Here is a 22,687-nt window from a genome sequence, read left to right as displayed (position 1 = left end):
GTTGCTATGACTGATCCTTTTCATTGTGACTTTTTTTCTGCAAATTGCCTCAAAGGAAACTTGCCCATACTGTATATTATGGAATGTTATATCTGCTTTTTGAAATTTATATCACTAACATGCATTGTGGTTGATATTCTAGACCCTTATAATGACTCAGAGGATCAACCTGAGGGCTGAAAATGAGGAGGCACGCATCCCAGACACCGCCTGTCAAGACCACATGATAGGTAAACAACACAATATTTAACTTATCTGCACCACAAACTAACCAAAGAATCTTATCTTGTGTGAAATATTCCTTTTTTTTTTTACCATCTTTGATGATCTGTTACTTCCACCGCACCGAAAGCTCATGTTTAAACCGCTGTGACATATTTGCAAGTGTTTGCCTTACCCGGTGCATTTTTTTTTCCATCCAACTTACGAAAAGCTGTCACTAACCATCACGAATCAACCAGTGCGACGGAGCATTAACACATTTAACAGTTGTGATTTCCTGATGTGATTGACAACTCAATTCCTCTGCCAACTGATTCTCCTCACTGCCAGACTTGCCATTACTGTGGGGAAATAGCAGCCGCTGCAAACAACATGTTGACAATCTAGTCAGGTGATTGATGTGCAACCGGGTGATATTTTACAATGCCTGAGCAGCTAAGGAAGTGAAAAAATAGATGCATCAAACAGTTTGTGATGGAGGGGGGCGGGGGGCAGTGATTATTGTTGGTATTGCAGTGCAACAAACTTACATTGTAGTATGTAATTCAGCGAGAGGAAGGAGAGGGTGTAACTGCTGTTTACTGGATGTGGAGTGCAGCGTGTTTGTCACTCAGTTGTCACTCAGTAGGGTAATCATCTCTGTGATCCACCTCAGATATGGTAATGACACCTTTCTTGTAATATCGCGCCGTGGCCGGAGAACTGAGATGAGCTGAAACGGGTCCACACACACTCTCTTTGGAAAAAAACGTTGGTCTGTATCTGCGGTGTTTCCTCATCGTATCTGACATTTTTACTTGACATTATTTAGCTTATTGTTACTTATTGTATCGTGGGGTTGCATCACAGTCGGCACAGAGATTGTGACAAAATTTAAATCCACTCAAACTTCACATCTGACACTTCTTAGAATTGAACTTACTGTGTTTTGTTGAGTTTGAGTGCCGGAGGAAATAATCTCTAAAGAACCAGACGTGGGCTCTCAGCTTCACTCATTTTTGTAGTTTGAAGATTTAGCTCAGAAGTAACTAATCAATCATTTCAAGAAATAGTTTTGGCTTGAGTGTGAAAAAGAGCTCATGTTGTGTTAGAGCCACAGTGCCCAAAATAAAATGGCTAATTGTTTCTGTATTCTGATTAACAGGCTGCCTTTTTTATATTCCGCCAACTAAGCACTTCCAGTCAGTGCAAATTAAATATTTCATAAAGGTTTCAGCTGTGGCTGCTCATTGCTCCTCAGCTCTGCTTTAATATCACGTCTCTCCAAAGTGCAGCATTAATGCCAGACAAACACATCAATCACATAGATAGTTTGCATCCAGCCGGTTTATGATGCAAGCAGCTTGGGCAGAATCCATGCTCAAGCTATAAATGCAGACTTTGAAGTTCACTCAACTCTTGTCAGTTATTTTATCTTCGAAAAACTTCCCTCGATTCAGTGTTTTTCCTCAATAAGGGACAATAAATAACATTCTGACTGGCCCATAGCACAGAATGAACCTAATATACCTGCAGGGGTTTGATGGAATTATAGATCAATATCAGTGATTCAGCATTTACTTCACCAGGTGCTGATGTTTCTGGCTTTCAAAACATACTTTCTGGCCTTTACTCTGTTTTAGAAAAAAGAAAACTCAAATTCTGGGATTTTTAGCAGGCAGCAAGCAAGATCTTCATTCTTAAGCCATAAAAAGACATTTCTGCAACATTTTGCAGCAGATTTTGCTGCTGGATCTTTACTCTAATGACCTGAGATACTAGTCTCTATTGTGGAGATGTAACTTTTGACAGTTTGTGTCAAAATTTCGTTGCATTTTCACCTGAATGTTGACACAGAAATATCTCTTAGATGAGGTTATGGTTCTTAGTGATGACTCTTTCTTTTCCCTTTGACACCTCCTTATTGCATAAAGGCAATTTCACACTGTGGAGGTATCAACAAACCAGCTTTCTCTCCTCAAACCCTGGAGGTTGTACACAGAAGTGATAGGGAGCTCACAAAAAAAAAAAAAAACTAGATTATGTCCAGTTGTTGTTGCCTCTGGGTAGAATTACTGTGGACCTTGTTATAGTTTGGTTATAGAGGGCATTTTGAACTGCCAGGCCTGGCATTCAATTATACAGCTGTGTAATCTATGGAGCTCTCTGCCTTTCTCTTTCTCTCAAACACCAAAATGCACTCATGTGTGTGCCCTTTTGTGTGTCTGTCAGCCACATCATCCATTTTTAAAACTTAGATCAGGATTTTTGTTTGTCTTCTTACTCTTTCACAGCAACTGTTCTCAAGTGACTCAAAGCAGATATGTGTACAAGTAACAGGCCATCTGTCCAATGAATACGGTGGATGTGTACATCAGAACGCTGTCGACTCATTTTCACAGGTTCTGTATGTTCAGCGTGGTGTTGAATGTCAGAGGCAAGTCCGATAAAAAACAGTAAAAGTACACACAAACACATTTTGGGAAGAACTCTCAAGAAACCCAACTAAATAACTAATTCCCTCATCTGTGAATTGCTGATTGGCACCTAGAGACATGGTCTTAGTAAGCAAGGTTTATCCAAAGAGGAAAAGGATCAGTTTTAGCTTCAGAGCCAAGTGTAAATGTTTTCAGGAACAAGCCGATTCTGAAAACATGCCCCTCACACTTCTTTCAGACTCTTTTTAAGATCAACTCTAATGCCCATCAGAATTCAGACAGAGCTTTAACTCGTAGAAGGAAATGCTCATGAGGAGAGTGTGTTTGTGCTTTCCATCGAGACAAAGCTGTACAGTTGAGAAGCAGAGCCTGTCAATATCGACCCACCTCTACAAAACAGAAAAAAAAAACATGTTGAGCTTGGCTTTAAGATTTTTTACTTACCCAGCATTGTGAGAGACAGAACGCATGGTTGCAGATTCATCATCTCCAAGGCAAACAGTGAAAGATATAGAACGTAATGGAACTGAGGAGAAGATGAAACGCGACATGCTTTTTGACGTTTACAAACGGTTTTTCAGCAAAAAGTCACAAACCGTTGGTAATTAGCCGATGTAACTGTTGGTCATTAGCGTTCACAGTTACAAGGACCTGGGCTGTGCTGAGCGGCTGTCCATCTGTTCCAGCCTGAGTCAAGGATCTGCAAACTGTGGTTTCTAAACAGCGTCCATCTGTTGCTACTCGCCGTCCTTTCTCCTGATTACAACCCAGCATGCACTCTGATGAATTTAAACAAGTCCTCGGGTTGTAGCTCAGTAGTTTGTCTATTCACTGGAAGTCTGATCACTTTTGTTCCTTAAATTTTTCATAGATCAAATAAAAGTGCTTTCTTTTCTCTCTTTTCCTGCTGCCTATGTCACTGAACCTTCTACAGACGCGATCTTTACTCACAACCCCTTCCGCTGCATGTAAATCCAAACCCTCCTCTCTTTACCTTTGTTGTTGTTCCCTGCTTCTCCCAGACATCACACTCCTCTCCCTGTCACTGTAGGCTCCGGCTGTCAGATGAGAACCCTGGACAGCGGGATCGGCACCTTCCCTCTCCCCGATTCCGTCACCCGGGCCAGCGGTCGCCACATCCCTAAATCTGAATCCAGCCCCAATGGGGTGACCGCCGGCTCCTCTGAGCTCGATCCGGAGCCTCCCTCTTCTCACCCAGATCCCTCTCACCCTGATGTGAAAGTGCCTTCCCTCCCAAAAACCCGAGTGCATGCCCCTACCAGCATGGGTCACTCCCTGTCCGACCCCACTGTGACCTGCAGCAGCAACACACAGGACACCCAGAGCCGTCTGCCCAAATTAGCAACTTCAGGTAAGTCAAGAGCCGCCAGTAAAAATGTTTTACATCAGCTCTGTCAAATCAGGAAATGAGAAATGTCATTTCTGAAAACCATCTCTGCCTGGATTAGGAAACAGAGTTTCAGCATGGAAATGAGCTTTTGAGGATTCTGGACATATCTTCAAAACAGCAGTTAGTGTTGTTCAACAAACGTCTGAGTTTTTCAAACTGCTGGGGATTTATCGCTCAGAAAAAAACAGATGCTCAGTTCTGTGCCTGAAATGTAACATTAACTGGTGCTACTTGAAATCCTGATATTCCTCAGTGCGTTGCCTCCTCTGCTCTGTACAGCCGGTTTATTTTTGCTCTGAGCTAACTCAGAGATCATCACTGTTTGCTTTTCATGGCGTCACATGACAAAGAAGAACAATGGCTTTGTTTACACATTGGTTTCCTCCATCAGAGCCGAGGAGGAAAATAAATTGAAATGTATGTGTGTAAATGCTACTGTTATCACGTTAGATGGCAAAGCGCCAAGGCCTGAAAGCCTTAGACAGCTTGTTTTACCTTTCAGGACGCAAGTGAAATATTGGATGTCACTGTACTTTGTGTTCACACATTTTCCACTGCAGCACTCAAGGGCTGCAGACAAGAGGAGATTGTTTGGTTTATTATACTCTGATTAAAAGAACCTTGTTTGTTCAGCTAATTCTGAAGCTAATGTATCAACACCGACATCTGATACTCAGCTAAGATGACAAAAGACTCCTTGCCCCAAGGAAACTAACAAACGCAATTAGATAAGCATGTCAGCACGGCCATAGATCATGAAGCGCCTTCTGCCTCGCTGTTCGCTGCCATGCACAGCAGAATGGTGGTGGGTAAGATGCAATCAGATGGCTGATTAAAGCTACAATAACACACAGGGATGAGCGATCACACCCAGGGATTTATGCTTACAGGACATTAGCCTGCATCTATTTCACCTCAGTGCTGCGGTGGCACTGCAGAGGCAGCAATTTGAGTCACAGCTGTCAGTGCAAATAGAGGGCTGCTCCTGTTGAGTCTTCCCCGTGGAACAAGTTGATTAGAAGAGCCTAAATGTATTCTGTGCATCTTTGTCGTACTCTTTTACCACCTTTATCCTTCTATCATCATTATGTAGGAGCACAAAGCGGAAGGATGCCAGAAAAGTAGCTGTGTCTCACATTGTTTGCTTCCTAATAGGCGACAGGAAGAAGGTGTAAAGACTTTTATTATCTTGATGCAGATTTTTCAGACAGAGGCGGAGCGCTGGTCAAAAGCAGCCTGTTATTGTAATGTAGCTGAATGTTAAAAGAGACAATTAAACAGGCGTGTGTCCGAGACAGCGAGACAGCAGTAGGCAGAGCGATAATAAAGCAGTGCGTCGTCATTCAGGGCAGACAGCTGAAAGCTCTTATGTCTGGGCTGCCAGGAGTCAAGGCTGGGAACAGTTACAGGGTGGACGCCATTAATGTTTGGTAGCTCAGATATTGTGCAGCTCCATTCATATATGCAGGAAAATGTTTGAGCAGGCAGCTGGATGAGTTTTGGTTGAATGAGAGTGCGAAATGTGCTCAGCCCGTGTTTCATCAATCTGTCTGTCGAAGCAAATATCGTCACTTTAGAAGAATTCAAATGATTTCCTGAATATCTATATGCCACTATCTATATTCATTACAGGAGGTGAATACAAGACAGTTCTGTTATTTATTCGTCATGACTCATTTCTCTTTTGACTTATAGATGCAATCAGAACAAAGAGGCTGAGTCTTTGTGCCCCGAGGAGCAACATCTCCACAGTGGACAAAGAGAAAGAAACAGAGAGGAAGGTGAAAACCAAGGACTATGATGTGTCTGGTGTAAGTAACTTGAGTCTACATCTGTATCTAAATACCTGAGGTCTGAGAAGAATATGAAGGTTTTGAGACTTGAATACAGTAAAGCCTCGCAGGTGTTCAGTTATTCTTCCAAAATTGTTATTTGCCAACAATTGGCAAAGTTTTTTACAAGTTTTTGAAAGTACTTCATATCTGTATTTTAAAAAATGACTGTGCCTCTTTCACTGTGAACAGGAGAGAGCCCTGCGAGTGTGCACGTACTCGGGCAGCAGCAGCGACACCGAGACTGAACTTGAGGGAACAGGAAGCACTTTGAGCTCGCCACAGAGGACCCTGATCAACAGAACCAAGAAGAGCGACTCAGGTCTGTTTGAAACAAGATTCATGAAGTTCCTTTAGTCACTTTCAGTCTATCCAGATCCTTTTCTTCTTTTCTTCTGTAACAAATTTCTCTGTCCACAGTCGACCAGAATGAGGAGACCTTGAAGAGAAGCAGTGTGGAGAAATCCTTGTCCATCATGGACTACTACCAACACGACGTGTTCTCGCATCTGGAGAAGGACAGCAGGAGGATTTCCCAGTACAACCTGTTGCACAAAGAGTCATCCCTCGATGGCAAAGCAGGAGACAGACTCAGTGTGAGTATTAAAACAGCTCATTGTTCACAGCTCATCGGTTTTACTCATAAAAGATGCTTCACTGGCATTCTGTTGATTCCTCTCAAGCATTTTATTGGTCATTACACCCTCTGATGATATCCAGGAAGCTGCGCAGGCTGTGATATTTCTTGCTTTACTCACTTTTTTGAAGGCACTTACTCAGCTATTTAACATTCTGCTAACTACTTTCCTGAAGTTCTTCTTTATTATCAGTGAGAGGAAAACTTTAATGCAGTGTTTTTGAAGTTTTGGTTATTTTAGATTCTTGTTGATTATTTTTGCCTCAGTATACCATCTGAAGACGATAATGCGGTGTGCAATGTGTTGATTGTTCTAGAATAAATCAATTTTCTCATTTCATGGAGCCCAAATGGAGGCAGTTTAAAGTGGAACAAAAGGCCAGGCAGCTCCCAGGTGTCGATGTAGGCAGCTTTATACAATATGAAGAGAATATGTGTGAGAGTAAAAAATACAATTAAAAAAAAGAAAAAGTAGCACCTGCCCTCAATGAATCTCTTCCCAGGATAGAGACACATGCTGTCGCGGGGTTTGCATAATTTTTCTTTCCTTGCAGCAGAAGCATGAAGATGAATAAATTGAATTTTTACCATTCCTGTACGCCATAGACTTTCGGCAAGGAGACTTTTCAGATGGTCTCTGTGAGTCTCGCTCAGTTGCAATGTCAACGTTGCCTTTGAAATATTTCCCAAGGCTTTAAAAAATTCACTAAACTCAAAGTTTTTCTTTTCTGTCGTTGGAATTGTTTGCAGATTTTCATAGAAAAAGCCGCCTAATTGCTTTCGATCGCCTCACCCCCTTGTGTCAGCGGCTATTTGCCTACAAGTATTTAAGGCTGCTGAATGACAAATGAGGATCAGAGACCATGAAATGGCCTCCAGCCTGCATGGCCGAGCTCTAAGGGACGGCCAAACGCTACCCTCTTATACTGCTGCTGCCCCAACACCCACCCTGACACAAAAATCCATATCCTGAAAAAAAAAAAAAGGGTCTGACTCAACACAACTTCGAAAAACGTGCACGAAAGATTTTATTCTGTGTTGTTGACTTTCTGGTGTCATCCTGGAATTTAACACCAAGATCACAAAGATCTGTGGACTCAGATTTTATTAGCATCATTATATTCTAAAACTTTGTTTTATAGGACTGTAGCAAGTGCAGCCTCCTTCTGAGCCACAATATGTGTAAAAATGGCTGCACTGCACCCTCATTAACAAGAAAATGACCAATGTGGCCAGATGTTTGAAGTAACACCAGAGTGATTCAGCAAGTAAACACTGTTGAAGTGTCCTTGAGCAGCACTGGACCAAGACTGAATCCCTCTCAGATCCGGGTCTGAGTGGACCACCTGACCTCCTCAAGTAAAAAGAGAATTTTACTTACACACTTATATTGTTGAATGAGGCAGAGTCTCTGTTTACCAAAGCAAAGTTTAGCGCTCGCACTCGAGCACTGGAAGCGAGACTCGTATGAGAGAGTTTTGATTCTGATCCGGAGCCCCAGCGGAGAGGCAGCGACGTGCCGCTGTGCAGCCAAGCTGCAAGCACAACTCCATTAGCTGACGTGCAACAGACGAAGCTCTGTTTGTCTCATCCTCAGACCTGTCTGTCGTTTAATTGGCTGTGGAAGGCTTCATTTCCGAGGGTACAGAGGTAAACTAGTGCTCAGAAGGGACCGCACCGAACATGAGAGGACAGGAGTTCAACTCCCACAGTGAACATGTCTCCTGTCCTGTCAAAAGATTAGCTCGAGCAAGCAGGGGTGGAGCTCGAGCACTGTGTTTAAGAAGTGCTTCAAAGAAAAATCTTTGAAGGCTCAATTTAAACCAAAGTGACTTGATAAGAAAACTATTACAGTGATTTTATGTCTAAATAATTAAAAATAATGAATACAACCAGTTAATTTCCAGCTTCTGTGTTGGAAAGAGGCGTCATACTTTCCACAGAAGTTGATATTAATTTTGACAATAACCTTATTCCTAAGCCATAATGATGGATGACTGCTGGTGAACCCATTTACCCTACATTATTCTTCTGAAAAAGACAATCCATCTGCGTGCCATCACCTCCTCACCCCTCCCAGCGCACGTCCGTACCTGTGTGACGGCTTTCCTTTTGTCGCAGCTCGGGAGCTCTCGACTCCGGAGGCGTTGTCATTGGCCGCAGTTTTGGGGAAGTTTTGTGGCTGCTAGTGGGTCTGTGTCAGAGCCCGGTGATTTAAGCGCCTTTAATAACCTTTCACAAACACTCAGGAGAGTGATGTAAAGCTCAGCGGCTCCCATCAGAGCCCTCACAGCCCGTGCTGGCCTCCCATTCATCATCCTGACAGCACCTGACAGCGCTGCTAACGGCGGCCCCCGCCCCCTTCTCCCTCTATCCTCTCCTTCCTCTGAGTCTCTCGTTCTCCCACGTGTGTTTTCTCGTCTTCTTTTCAGTTTTGCCTCTCTCTATTTCTGTCTCTCCCGCACAACTCTCTTCAGCTGCTCTTCTCACTTGACTTCTCCTGCTTTTGTTCTAAAAAGTTTTCCTCAGTCCTGCCATTTGTTTTTTTTTTACCCTTGACTTCCCTTCCCAGACTAACTTTATTCATTTTTTCTGCTTACTCACTCTTGTTTTCCTTCTACTTCCATCCTTTGTCTTCATGAAGGAGAGAGAAATTGCTGCAGGAAAATGACGTTAGAACTTGTGCCAAGACGTAGCATCACTGAAGTTAGGGAGATTCCTGGGGTTTATGTGACCCGGATCCAAAACCAGTGTACAACAAATCAGCATGCGCGGCATCTCCTCGAGCGCGGTAACAGCTTGTTACCTTGAGCAATGATTACATGGTGAGGGAGAGGGAACATTTCGGTTGACATGAAATTTGAAATAGGGCCACTGGATAAGCAAAACCATAACAATATCAGTGCACAAATAAATATCAGCAGCAGGAATGTGTGCTCCCCTAGAGTTGCTGTCAGATTGATAGCATTGGTAGCCAGCATGACACGGAGTCAGACTGAATAGACCCCGGAATAGAAAGCGAGAAACTGCTATTGGCCTGTGGTCAGATAATTTGCACAACGATGACGTCAAAGACGCCGCATCTCCTGAGACGATTAACGATTCAGAGTCAGCCTCAGTCTGCACAATATCACACACACGGTGTCAGCGTCGAGTCCTGCAAATGAGATTCAGCTTCCGTATAACAATGTGAGTTTTTGAATTACTTTCTGCCTCCTAACTTGATGGTGAGCAAACCAAACTTAAGCTGCTTTGCCTCCTGCAGACACAAGACATCTTGTTATGGGGATTCACTGGTCATAGAACATAGTATAATCTGCATACTCTGTCACGTTTATTGATTTTTTTGCACAAATAGATTTCTTAACCATCCAGTGGCCCGGCTGATGTTGTCTAGTTATCTGGATGTTTAGCAGATTTAAAAAAAACAAAAACAAAACACTTTTAAATGTTTTTTTTTTAAATGATTTGGAAAATTGGTCAAATCTGTATAAACACGAATTCCCTCCATTTGTGCTGAAAGCAAACCTGTGTCTGTTAAGCCTCAGTCCAGGTCGGTAATCATTTCTTTTTTGGGTCCAGATCCCTCCAGCGATCTCCAGGATCAGGCTGATCGCTTTCCTTTCGAGGAGGAACAAGTCATGGGCTCTATCTCAACCCAAGTTATAATACTTAAGATTTCAGTGCTGGTCGATTTGGCGCCACCTGTGGTTACCATGGTAACATCAAGGGTGGTTCTACACTCACACTGAGCAGCTACTTTGTGAGACACACACAGAACAGCTGGTGCACATAGTATGTTTTTGAGCTGCTAACGGCTCATTGTGGCTGCTCCTTCTCGTTCCATTCTGCACCCTTACAAAAATTTAAAATGATCCTTAAAAGTGGCAAAACCACGATCACAGTCATCACAAACTTCGGTGACAAATACCTCGCATTTCCCGTGGCCGTGTTTCGCAAGTTGAATGCAAAGCTGCAGCAAACAGAAAATGTTCTGTCGCAGAACCAATTGCTGATTTGGCCCCTCATGTTTTTAAGCGGGAAGCTCTCACCGAGACGTCTGCCTGCAGCCTCGGTTATGTGTGCAGCCATCATTTTGGCTGCGCTTGCAGGTGGTACAGAGACCTACAGTGGGAAGCTTCGATCTGTTGGTAATTGTGTTCCTCCAAAATCAAATCCAATCAGCGATAACACAGCCATTCCCCTTTCTTTTCCTCTTGTTCCCGACTAAAAGGAGATACAAGAGGGGAAGGGGGGGTTAGCTGAGGGAGTCAGGACCCAAAGAGTGTTTTTCACTGTCACAGGGCTCCGGTAATCACTGATCCCCATCACGTCATGCACTCTCCCATTTCCCGAGGCCATAAAGCAACAATTTTTATGACTGACAATGACATAAAAATAGTGATGTTATGAACAGCAGTGTGTGGGTGTGAGGCTAAAATTCAGCGAGTCTAATCTGCATGCAACACCTGTGCTTAATTTGGGCTCAGCCTCCACACCTGCAAAAACCTGCTCAATATTTCACATCACATGTGAGTCAGTGTCACATTTGGGCTTATTTACCTTTAACATTTCTTTTGGTTCTGACTTCTTGACACGTTTATTGTGACATGAGGGCACATTAATGGGGCTCGATGGGATTTTAGGGTGTAAGGTTGATTCTGCATCAAAATACAGCATCACAGTATGACGTGATGTGGTATTTTTTACTGTTAGCTTTTGAGCTCAACCTCTGAAGTTTTAAAGAGACTTAAATAATGCAAAGTTCAATGTTTATTTCAATACTTGCACACAAATTTAAATAAATCACTGCATTTTGATAGTGAATCATTTTTTTCTCCCCCTTAGTAAACCAGAACTAATACTAAGAGTGCAACTGGTTTCACTCCAGCCCCTAATCAGTGCTGTAATGATTAACACCTGAGCTGCAGTTAACGAGCTGGTAGGAGAGGAAACCAACGAAGCCTCAGGCTCACGAGGACCAGAACAGAAAACTATCAGTGTTGTTTTTAGTCTCTGCAGCCAAAACCTACCAACTGGATGCAAAAACTCACACTTGTCAGAAAGAATTATGCAAAAGGAAGAAAAAGTGGCAGGTTGAGGCAAAAAAAAAAAGTGAATTACAACACCTGAACACAAAATTCTGGAATGAATCAAACCTTACAGACCGACTCTGTGCAGTAAAGAGTGTGGTTAAAAAAAGAAATATTTTGAATTTCTGACAGTGACAATATCTCACATTTGGAGAAAATGATGAACGTGTAAGGCTTGGATGGACCCAAATTTGTGCAACGTTCTTCTAAATGCTGCATTTGATCTTGCAGCACATTAGCACTTTGATCATGAGGCCAGTGACTTAGATCAAAGAATGCCTGTGGGTTCCATTACCAACATGTGGAAGTTTTTTTTTTTTTTTTTTTTTACCACTTTAACAGTGCTCAGATCTATATTACTGTTCATGCTTCTTGTGTGGAGTGGTTCTGGGTTTAGGTCTGAGGGGAGATACACCTTGCAGCAAAATGCTAAATGGTCCAGGTCTGGAGTGCCTCTGGAGGTTTCTTGAACCCTCCAGCTATTCCTCTGTGTACTTACCACTGCAAAAAAAAAAAATACCTGTGTTGATAGCTGCTCGGCTCCAAGGCTGGAACTGCTGAAGGAAAAGCTGAGAATTTTGTTTACAGCCTCTGAGGAGAGGGTTTGATGCTGATGGCCCCAATAACTAGCTCCCTAAAGGGCCTTTTAAGGCTTACAGTAGAGTAGAATGGGGCTGGCACATCGCAAACAACAGGTGACTATTTTTAGGTTTGTGTGTTGTTTTGTTTCATCAGCAGTGATGTGGCATAAAGTCATGTGATTCAGGTGCTAATCCAGGCTTTTGCGCTTCTGTTGTTGACTCTAATGGCTGCTGAGTTGCCTGCCTGAAGGCGTGTACCCCTCAAAGAGCAACAGGCTCAGATGTGATGACACGATCTGGTGTGGTGATATCATTTTTCAGTTTTAATACCTTCTAAAGTGTCACGACTCCGAGCGCACGCAGTCGCTCTGATCATCAGCACATGCAGTGTTAACAGAAAGCAGCTTTAGATGTATCATCTCCCTCAAGTAACAACTTCCTGATTATGCAGATCTATAAACCAGACAATCACATTCTGTACAAAAGAAATAATACATCACACAATGCAGTTAATATAACAGGGAGAGTGACTGAGCCCAGAAGCCCAGAGATGCATGTCTGCCAACACCCAGGACATACATTTGGTCCTTGGGCGTGATAAAAATCTCAATATAGATCGCTGTCATACTCTCAAGCGGCGTCGGTCTTATTGCTTTGCAGCACAACGCTGCAAATGAGATGAGTTACATGGTGCAGTGTCAGACTTACTTCTCTGCCTGGTAAATATTGTGTTTCTGTCAGAGCAACAGAAACAGGAGTGAGTGTGGGGACGGGGGAAAAGCTCTATTTACAGAGCGGCATAAATTTAACATTAGTCGCGACGTAGCAAATCTTGTTTCTTTATCGTGAATTAACATGTTTGTGCTCTTTATTGATCTATGATCCTTCTTTTCTCTGCAGAGGGAGATTCCCCTGGAGAAAACGCCTGCCAGTGCAAACCAGCCAGGCTCTCTCGACTTCTCCTTAGAGTCCCTGAACAAGCTGAATCACAGCAGCTCCAGCAGCGGCAGCCTCTATCCGGACACAGGCTCGGGCGGCCGCAGAGGGGACTGCCACGCCGATGCAGGGAAGAGAGCGGAGGACTGCTGCAAGGTGGACGAGCCCTCCTCCTCCGGCTTCTCCAGCAGGCCCGGGGCGGATCCAGTGGGATCCCTGAGCGACTCGCTGTACGACAGCTTCTCTTCCTGCACCAGTCAGGGCTCCAATGATGTGTAGGGGCAAAGAGTCAGAGGGTAGGACTGTAGTGAAGGAGTCCAGTCCACGTCTTGAGTCTGGTTTTACGGCCACTCTGACATCTTGGTCATTACCAACACCTTCTTCCATTACCCTCTTTTTCGAGTTCTCCTCCTTTTCAGGCAGTCTGGTCTTGAAAGCCGCTCAGACTGGACTAATGTTTTCTTGACTACAGTCCTGCCCCAACACAAACAGTCCTGTCTGCATACAACACAAAGCACTTAGTGGAGCTGGGGCCACGAGGATGAAACCTCAACCCAAATACCAAACAAGGACTTTTAATAGTTTGACTTTGGGTGTGGTGGACTGGACAGCAATACACAACGTTGTCTCATTGCAATTAGTAGTTTTCTCCCCCCCGCCCCATGTTGGGGAACTTCTTATCATTGCACTGTAACAAATACTGTACAAAGTTTGTAAGGAGTGTAAAGTGAATTTATTAGCTATTATCCAAGCAGTGATGAAGCAGGGCGTCTTCTTGGGGCAACGCTGACAGGCAACATTGGCGTACAGTCGCAACAAAAGCGTTGCTTCGCTTGCATTCCTGTTACCTAGGAAACCAGATTTAAACCCAAGGGGTCGTTTTATGTTTTGCTGCTAAGTTCATTGCCCACTGAAGTTGCCCGAAAAATTTGCCCATGTGGAATCACAACCCACAATAACACACCTGGTTCATCTTTGTCTACGTCTAAAACACCATTGCTGTTCATTTGAAATCACTTTCACGGTGAAACCTGTTGCCAATCTTGTCTCTGTGCGTGATCTTTTCCGCGGTTATGCAGCCGATGACGGCAAAAACCCAAAACAGTGACACATGCTCAACTCATTCTAAACACGATGTCAAGCATTTTATGTTTCCATGTGGTACATTAACTAACGCTGTACAGAAAAATGACCAACACTTTGGCTTGAATGCACCCAGTGTCATTGTTGGTAGCTCAGGGAACATACTGGACTAATGTAGATTGTAAGATTTAAAATACAGCCATCAGGAAAATGTTGACAAATACAAATAACACTCAATAGGTTTTTTTTTTTTTTTTTGGTTGTTATTTTTTTTTTCCTGTTTTGAGTTCCTGATATAAACTCCACAGTCTAATTCACACTCTCATGTAGCACAGCTAACCTGAACTCTCCAAACCTCAGTTTTCCTCTCATAGTTGTATATGATGTTGTATATATATAAAAATGCTATAAGTTAATATCAGAATGGGCATTGCTGATTGATATATGCAAAATGAGAAAAATAAACAAAGCAAAACAGCAAAAAAAAAAAAAGATGTAAATTGTTTGCCAATCATTCAACCAAGGTTTTTCAGTCTGCTGTTTGAAAATGGCATGTATCTTTTATTATGGAATTCTGTAGGGGTTCTTGTTTAAAAAAAAAAAAAGAAAGAAAGAAAAAAGAAAAAAAAAGTCTTTATTTTGATCAATAAGAGCTAATACTAAAATATTTTATCACTTTATTTTAAAGACATATTTGAACTTTAGGCTGACGTTATGCCAAATTTCTATCTGGAATTTGACCAGCTGGTGCTAATCAACAGAGCCAACTGTGTGTTTCAATTTTTCTATGAAACTGTTAATATTGTATGAAGAGAGTCTGAAGAGGACTTGTGTATTTTTCTAGATGTCCAGTATTTATACCCACATTTTGTACTGTCAGACTGTAGTGTGATTGTCATGCTTCACCTCTCTCCTTAAATGTTCCTGGTTCCTTTGTAAAGAGAAATGGTTACCAGCAGTGTTACTTTGGTAATTATTATTAATATTATTGTTATTATTATTATTATTATTATTATTATTATTATTATTATTATTATTACTGTGTGCAATTTTGTCTGTTACACTAGACTTTAATGGTATATTTTATGTAACTATTTCCTAAATAAATATAAGAAACTATTTCCTATTTCAACCTGAGCTGCAAGGTGTGTGTGTGTGTGTGTGTGTGTTTGAGTGATGTGGAAAGGAAGAGGCAGAACGTGCGTAAACGTGCGCGGTCGGGTGCGTCACCAGGTGATTCACTCACTCACTCACTCATTCAGCCTTTGAATGTGGGAGTAAAGGTTTGGAGAGAACCCGAAATCTTTCACCCCCCCCCCCCCCCCCCCCCCCCGGGGCATCGTGTGTAATCACCGCTTCCCACTCACAGTCTGTCAGCAGGAGATGAAGCACAGAGCCGGCGACACTTCGCTCCATGGCTGTGGAGGGATTCATAACCATTAGTCCCTTGATGGGCAATTATGTGCGTATAAATAAAAGCAATTAGTTCTCTCTTTCTCTGTGTGTGTGTGCGTGTTTGTGTCCTTCCATATAGATTCAATAGATGAATTTGATCACGAAACAAAAGCGATGTGGGCTGTAACTCACTAATCAATCACAGAAACACTTACAGGATGAAAATATCACTGAAGTCAGTGGAGAGCATTAAAGCAGAGTCATATGTAGAAATACGCCCTGCATGAAATGCTTTATGGCAGCAACAGAAATGTTCTCATGATAGTCCCTAAATATCCCAAAACACTACTGAAATATTCTCAAAGAAAACTAATACACAGAAGAAATCAGTGATACTGTCCCCATGAGATTAGTGGAAGTGTTACAGTGAATTCTTGGGAAATAAATAAGCACCTTAAAGTTAAATCCTTTGTAGGAATATTTTATTAACAGTAACAAAGGTCACTTTAAATCTATTTAACACATCAACAACTGTAGCTCTAATGTGGTCATAGATAATGTTATTGGTGCAGTTATACTATTATTAAGCAACAGAAGCGCGTCCTACCATAAATCTAGATAAAATGTCTAAATTCACTACATGGACGCGCTAAAAGCCTCCACAGGAACATTATCATAATCAATTTTTCATCAGTCCATGAGGACAAACTGAGTGAGACATGAGAATATCAGCTGTGAGCCCCCGTCACGTGGTTTGCTGTATGATTTTCTGCGCTCCGGATTTGTCTCCAGTTGCGCTGGAGAAGATCACTCTCACTTTGCGGAGCTTTGGCTCTCACCTACAGCCGGCCGAGAGGATGAGCGGGTCCGTGTCTGGGTTTCCTCCGCGGCGGTTCGTCCTCCGTTCCTCCGCCTGAGCAAGTTGGTTTGGTCTGATGTTTCCCCTCCGAGCGTCATTTTGGAGAGAATGCGTCTTCTCGTTTTTGCGACTTTATTCGGAGTCCTTCTCGACGCAGGTAGGTGCGAGCTGAGGGAGACTGCAGCCCCGTTTCAGTCAGTGTGTGATGGCACAGTTTGGAGCTCATGTCTCCAGCGTGTATCAACACAACCAAGTGGTTATGTCGCGGTATGTGCTTAAACAGATACTCCTTTCCATCTACATTCGTGCGCAACAGAGGGTTTACATGCCAATAACACACAGATGATTCGATTATGGTCATGCTTTGCATCCATGGCACAGATATTTTAAACACGGCAAACCCAAGATGCACTGTTCCAAAATGTTTACAACTTTATTTTGATGCCATTTCATATAGAAAACAGAATCGTTGCTTTTTGGGAACCCGTTTTCTCTGCGTCTGCGAAGTCTGCGCCTCAGATCCGATTTCCAGATCTGAATACAACACAAGCATTTACTCTTTGACTTCATTTACTTTTGGCGAAACTTGAGGAATGTGGAGGAAAATAACAGGCTGTGATTAACAATCGTGCTGCGTGTTTTTTTCTGGAGATGTTTTTACGCGCTGAGGAGGATCCGTGCGCCGGAGTCCTCTGCGCTGCTTTGGCACAGAGAGAGAAAGATAGTAACAGCGGTACAAACCAATATAACACCCTTAAAGTGTTAATACTCCTGTTAATCAGCTTCCAATGGGCTGTTTCTTTCCATTTCTCTGCATGTATTTGCTTTGAATGGGGTGAAAGTCTCTCTGTGGAGTCGCTAGGTATCGTTTTGTTTTGTAGTGACTACTGTGATTATAATAAATTGGATTGTGATCAGAAGATATTGGTTTTGCAATTGTTCTACACCTGGGTGCAAAAGGTGTAAAGGATTTGTTTTTTTCTTCTTATCAGCCTCTGTTTTCTGTTGTGAAACTAAGAAATAGATTTAGAGCAATTTTCTAAAACTGATAAGCTGAGCTCAGGCGCTGGGCATTGCCCTGCAGTGTGACAGATATTACCAAAAACCACTTCATGGGTTTCATGAGTCTCCTTCCAGATGATGGATGGAGGTTTCAGGCATTTGCTTGGTTTAAAGTAATTAAGCTGGGGTTGTGATGTTACATGTGGACCTTTATCAGTTGTGTTTGATGGTGCTGTTGGAGTTGAGATTAATGATTGGTGCCATTTTAATAATTACACCAGTAATATCTGCCAGTGGGGATGGATAGCCTGTGTGGGATATTTGGGAAAGAAAGGGCAGGCGTGTGTTTGTGGACTTTTGTGTTGTGACTTTTTTTTTTTGATTGAACACTAACTGAACCTGGCAGGTGGAGTATAGATAACATTTCAAGGGGCAAACACAGGCTGACTCATGTAATTAAAAACAGAACTTTTTATGATTAAACATAATGTTGATATTCATATTTCCCTGCAGCTTTTTGTGAAAAAGGATTCAGAGCCTGAATAAAACAGACAGACTTCACCTTTACCTGTGATGCAGTGCTTTGCCAGTGGAATATATGTCATGTACACTGTACATGAATATTGCACAGGAAGCACATTGTCTGCAGAAATGTTCTGGTGGCTTGGTTTCTGTAGGTGTCTCCTCCTTTCTGCGGGGCTGATGTGCACGATGGACACTCAGATTCCTGATGAGGCTTTAAACAAAAAGAAAAACTCATCGAAGCAGCTTCAAAAGAATCAGATGAAATTTGCAAAAGCTTCAAGAAACGCCGTACGTTATCTTTACGAGAAGACGCTGCAGCAGTGAGAGTAAGCACAAGCATCTCTACACAGACAGAGCACATCAAGTCTCTGTTGCTGCCTATTTGTATTGTGAATGGAGCTTTATCACCTGTAAAATACACAGGTTAAAGGGGAGTTTAAAGGAACCACTGTGCTTTGCTGACATGTTTTATTTTCCCGTTTCTTTACAGCTTATTCTCACCTCACAGTGTGAATCTCTAACCTCTCTGTTCACACTCATGAGACAGCCAATAAAAAAAGCTGGAAAACACCAAAGAGTAGACTTAGCCAAGGACTTACATACATGGCCTTGTTCTAGTAATGTCACACACAAAGTGCAGAAGACAGAAAAGATGACACTGCGCTCTCATGGAAGTGCCATTAGTCTTGTTTGGAGTTGAAACTCTATGAAAGGCACTCGCACAAAAGCAAAATCTATAAAAGCCTCTGCTGCCTGACTCAAAGAAAACGAATGCACACAAAAGTATGTGGAAGAGAAATGTTGTGAACAAATGTCGATAATACGCTCTGCAGACAAGAAGAAATAATGTGTCGTGTCACAAAAAGACAACAGGAAATAACAGGAAATGGGTGGCTTTGAGCTAGCGCAGAGCTGGAGAGATATACTATTTTTTAATATAACAACAACCAAAGGAATAGTTTTGTATTTTTGGACATATACGTGTGTGCTTCATATTGTATGAAATGTTACCATTCTGCTCCTCCTCCATGCTGCAGGAGATGCCCTTCAGATCCAGTGTTACCAGTGTGAGGAGATGAAGCACAATGACTGCTCCACGCCAGAGTACATCGTCAACTGCACCGTCAACGTACAGGACATGTGCCAGAAGGAGGTGCTGGTCAAACCTGACGGTAAGCGACAGTTTGCTGAAACGTGAATCTGTCTTTTTACTGTAGGAGTAAACACAGAAACAGTGCAGCATTGGTATGGTGCACAGGCACAGTACAGATTTGGAGGATTATACATCCTTGGTGGAGGTATAGACTTTCAAGGTTTTCATATTCTCTGATGAGACCTAGGACAGAGCCAGTGAAGACTGATAATTGAGGCTGCAGGTGCACAGGGAAAACCTGGTGTTCCTATTTATCTATAGAAGGAAGGTGACCGTCTGGAAACTGGAGATGGAGCTGAACGCAGCGCTCAAAGGCACGTGACCTCGCAGCATTACATTTTATTTCTCTGCAATCCTGAGCACCCGCAGTTTTCTTGCTGTACAATAGGAGAGATGATTAACATAAATACAGACGTCTCGACTGGGATGTGCTGAGACACAGTGGTAAACAAGATTGAATTTTTTTTTTTTTTTGCTCTGATTTGATGTTTATTGTCAAGTCATGCAAGCTTTAAATTAACTGTGATGTTCTTCACCAAGGAAACACAACTCTCCCTTTTCTCTTCCTCCTAAAGCCTTTTAATCCTCATACGTCTGTTACTGACCCAGCAGAATAGATGGAGTAGGTCAAAACAATCTCCTGTGATTTTCAGTGTAATAGACATTGTTATCTGTTATTTTGTTCCTTTGCCCAGCTTCAAAGAAAGAGAGAAGCACTGATTTGTGTGGACAGACTCACTGTGTTACAGCAGTCACACTTGCACACAGCACACACAGCATCAGATTGTGTAACACATCAGTTTTGCCCTGCAGTGTAAAGCATACATATTTTAATAATATAAAACCCACACAAACAAGTGCGGAGCCTTCCATTGTTTTCATTTTCAGGCTCATTTTCTTATGAGGCAGTTTGCTGTTGTGTTCATGTTGCGTTGCGCTGAAAGCCCAGCAAACACTATCTCACTGAACCACTTTATTCAGCTCATTTGTCAAGGAGAAGGACTTTCCCTCAGCTGCCACTGACACAGCATTAGATTAGCTTTGCACCGCCTTACAGAAAATAAAATGCTTCGGTCTGTACGGAGCCAAATTGACTTGTTGGATTAAGAGTTTTGAAGGGAGTGTGTTTAACAGTGTGTTTATCTGCTCTAACATAAGCTGCAACTGTTTGGAAAACTAGTTAACTACCAACACTAGTAACCGAACATTACTTCCAATTCAAAGGCACAACATGAACTAAGTAGATTACATTAATTTATTGATTTACAGTTTATTTCCTCATTTTAAAAGGTCCTGAATGTTATCAGAGTTATCAAGATAATGTAATGTTTCCTAAACACATTGGTTAGTTCTCCTAAAATTATTTTCTCCTGCAACATTAGAAATGAAAAGATGAAATCTGACCGTGAAAGTTATCATTACACACACGGCAAAATCGACCGTTTCCAGCTGGAAATGAAAATCTGGTTTTTGTTTACCTCTGTCTGAAATCAAGGACACAGTGTGTAACTGTAACAGATGTTCTGGCCCCAGATAAACTTAAAGCGAGACCAATGAACATTCAGGCATTTTCTTTAAGTTTTAAAGAAAAGCATGAAGTTTAAGGTCAAACAGTTATTTTGCATATGTGTGAAGCATATCAGGCAGCAGGTGGCTTGATGGTTGGACGAGCTATTTTGTAAACGGAGGTTCACAAGGTCAGCGCCTGCAACGGCAGCATGGTGACGATGTCCTTGAGCGAGACATCAAACCTGCAACAAGTCAGATGTTTTATGCTTTGCCTTGACAGACAGAGCAGCAGAGTGCTGATGCTGAGTGTAGAGATGTGCACGGATACCACAAACACAAAGACTATTATAGAGGAAAAATGCTCAGTTGTTCATTTTTCTGCATCTTCATCAATAAAAGACATTCCCACATAATGGAACATTCTGCCTGCAGAGATCAAATTTATCTGAATTTGATTTAATCAAAACTTTTTCTTGTCCAGTAAGAAGAAATTTCATTTGCAGACAAGAGGAAACACAAAGATAAATAAACACAATAAGAACACCGCATAAATGATAAAGGACCTGCTGTGACATACCGTAAAACACAACAAATAACATCAATGTATACTGGATACAGAAACCTCACTTGATAAGGGAGTCCAAGGCTCTGGAGTGCAATAAAAAGTTACAGCACGACAGAATATGAGTTCTTTTTTTCTCCAAGCATACAAAGTGTAGTAACATATAGCACATTGGCAAACATCAGTTAATAAGAGCAGACAGAAAGTCGGTGCTCTGTGACCTGACAGTGCAATAAAAAGACTTTCATACGATACGTCTTCAATCAGAGCAATCTAATTACAGAAAAGTGAATCACTGCTTCTCTCATGGTGTATTTTACAGGGTGACCGGTCAGTGTACATCCTTCCTCTGTGTGACTCTCTTAAAAACTCAGAAAACACAAACTCCTCTGATCGGAGTCTTTGTTTCTGCAGGAATACATTACCGGAAGTCCTGTGCCTCCTCTGGGGCTTGTCTCATTGCCTCCTCCGGCTACCAGCAGTTTTGCACTGGGAGGCTGAACTCAGTCTGCATCTCCTGCTGCAACACCCCGCTCTGCAACGGGCCTAAGAGGAAGCGCCCCGTCCCCTCGGCGGCGACGTCAAACCTGCGGACGCACTGGCCTCTTCATCTCCTCCTGACCTTTTCCCTGCTGCCTCTGATGCTCCTCCTCCCGCTGACGTAGACCGTGCCGCCATGTTTCCACTGTACAGTTTGTTTGTTTGTTTTTTTTTAAATCAGATCTAAATAAGATAAATATGATAAACTTGCCATCTCCTCTTGCTGTAAATTAGCTTCTCTTAGAGCTTATACACTTATATACAGGCGTATATTTAAAGGACAGATGACAGAGCGCTATCAATCTTCTCATCTACTCCCCTAAATGTCAAACTATTGCTTTAAAGGAAATCTTAATACTGCTTCCTACAGTGATATTTGAGTACTGTGTGTTTCCGACTTTGGTAACAGTTTAGAGGCCTTTTCCTGTTTCACCATGGCCCTCGTGCACTAAGGCAGGTCCATGAATCTGAGTGTCCTGCACAGAGCCGTGACCTCAGCCCCATCCAACACCTTTGGTATGAACCGTAACACTTGTCCTGTTGTTTTTCATTTGTTACAGGTTCACCCTGGCGTCCAGACCTGCAAGGATCACACTTGGACACCATACCGGCTTTGCATCTTCTCAGTGTCATCGAAAACAGTGAGTATGACACTGCAGAACTGGAAGCTGGAAGCACACCGAGCTTTTTCTGAATCATGCTTTGCTCTTGCTGCCAGAGAAGGACCGTCCAGCCCGTTGCCGAGGCAGCTCTCAGTTTCTTTGCTTTTTGTGAAGTGGAGCGTTTTGTGAAGAACCTGCTCTGAAGTTATTCTCTGGTTATTTCATGGTGTAAAAGGTGCAGGTAGAAGTTATTGTAGAAAATAATGTTTTTAAGCTTTTATTTTGCAGGCTTTATTTGATTTATGGTTTGATACAGCACTGTTGGTTC

At 42.4% G+C, this 22,687-nt stretch overlaps 2 protein-coding genes across 4 annotated transcripts in view; both read left to right on the top strand.

Annotated features, from left to right (window-relative positions):
• The window catches only part of LOC121178113 (nck-associated protein 5-like), a 100,925-nt gene extending 85,315 nt beyond the window's left edge, over positions 1–15,610 (top strand). For all 3 annotated transcript variants that reach the window (XM_041032633.1, XM_041032634.1, XM_041032635.1), the window contains 6 exons: positions 143–230; positions 3,691–4,011; positions 5,746–5,861; positions 6,075–6,204; positions 6,303–6,478; positions 13,094–15,610. In XM_041032633.1, coding sequence (XP_040888567.1) covers positions 143–230; positions 3,691–4,011; positions 5,746–5,861; positions 6,075–6,204; positions 6,303–6,478; positions 13,094–13,408 — 1,146 coding nt within the window. In that variant the 3' untranslated portion in view covers positions 13,409–15,610. The remainder of the gene's footprint in view (positions 1–142; positions 231–3,690; positions 4,012–5,745; positions 5,862–6,074; positions 6,205–6,302; positions 6,479–13,093) is intronic.
• A 716-nt stretch (positions 15,611–16,326) lies between these two features.
• Positions 16,327–21,882, top strand: LOC121178239 (ly6/PLAUR domain-containing protein 1-like). Its single transcript, XM_041032800.1, has 4 exons — positions 16,327–16,366; positions 16,453–16,623; positions 19,031–19,165; positions 21,632–21,882. Exons 1-4 carry the CDS (start codon positions 16,327–16,329, stop codon positions 21,880–21,882), a joined length of 597 nt encoding a protein of 198 aa, XP_040888734.1.
• Positions 21,883–22,687: the final 805 nt, after the last annotated feature.

The sequence above is a fragment of the Toxotes jaculatrix genome, chromosome 24 (assembly GCF_017976425.1).
Source record: "Toxotes jaculatrix isolate fToxJac2 chromosome 24, fToxJac2.pri, whole genome shotgun sequence".
Taxonomy (NCBI): Eukaryota; Metazoa; Chordata; class Actinopteri; family Toxotidae; genus Toxotes; species Toxotes jaculatrix.
The sequence above is the reverse complement of the archived record's forward strand: the minus strand, read 5'-3'. Positions and strand labels throughout refer to the sequence as shown.

What these genes read in the sequence shown, in the direction of transcription:
- LOC121178239 (XM_041032800.1), top strand. Translation starts at nt 16,327, where the DNA reads ATGAGAATATCAGCTGTGAGCCCCCGTCACGTGGTTTGCT. An exon ending in CCCCCGTCACGTGGTTTGCT is followed by an intron (nt 16,367 to 16,452) that starts GTATGATTTTCT and finishes TCTCACCTACAG; the next exon opens with CCGGCCGAGAGGATGAGCGG. An exon ending in CGGAGTCCTTCTCGACGCAG is followed by an intron (nt 16,624 to 19,030) that starts GTAGGTGCGAGC and finishes TCCATGCTGCAG; the next exon opens with GAGATGCCCTTCAGATCCAG.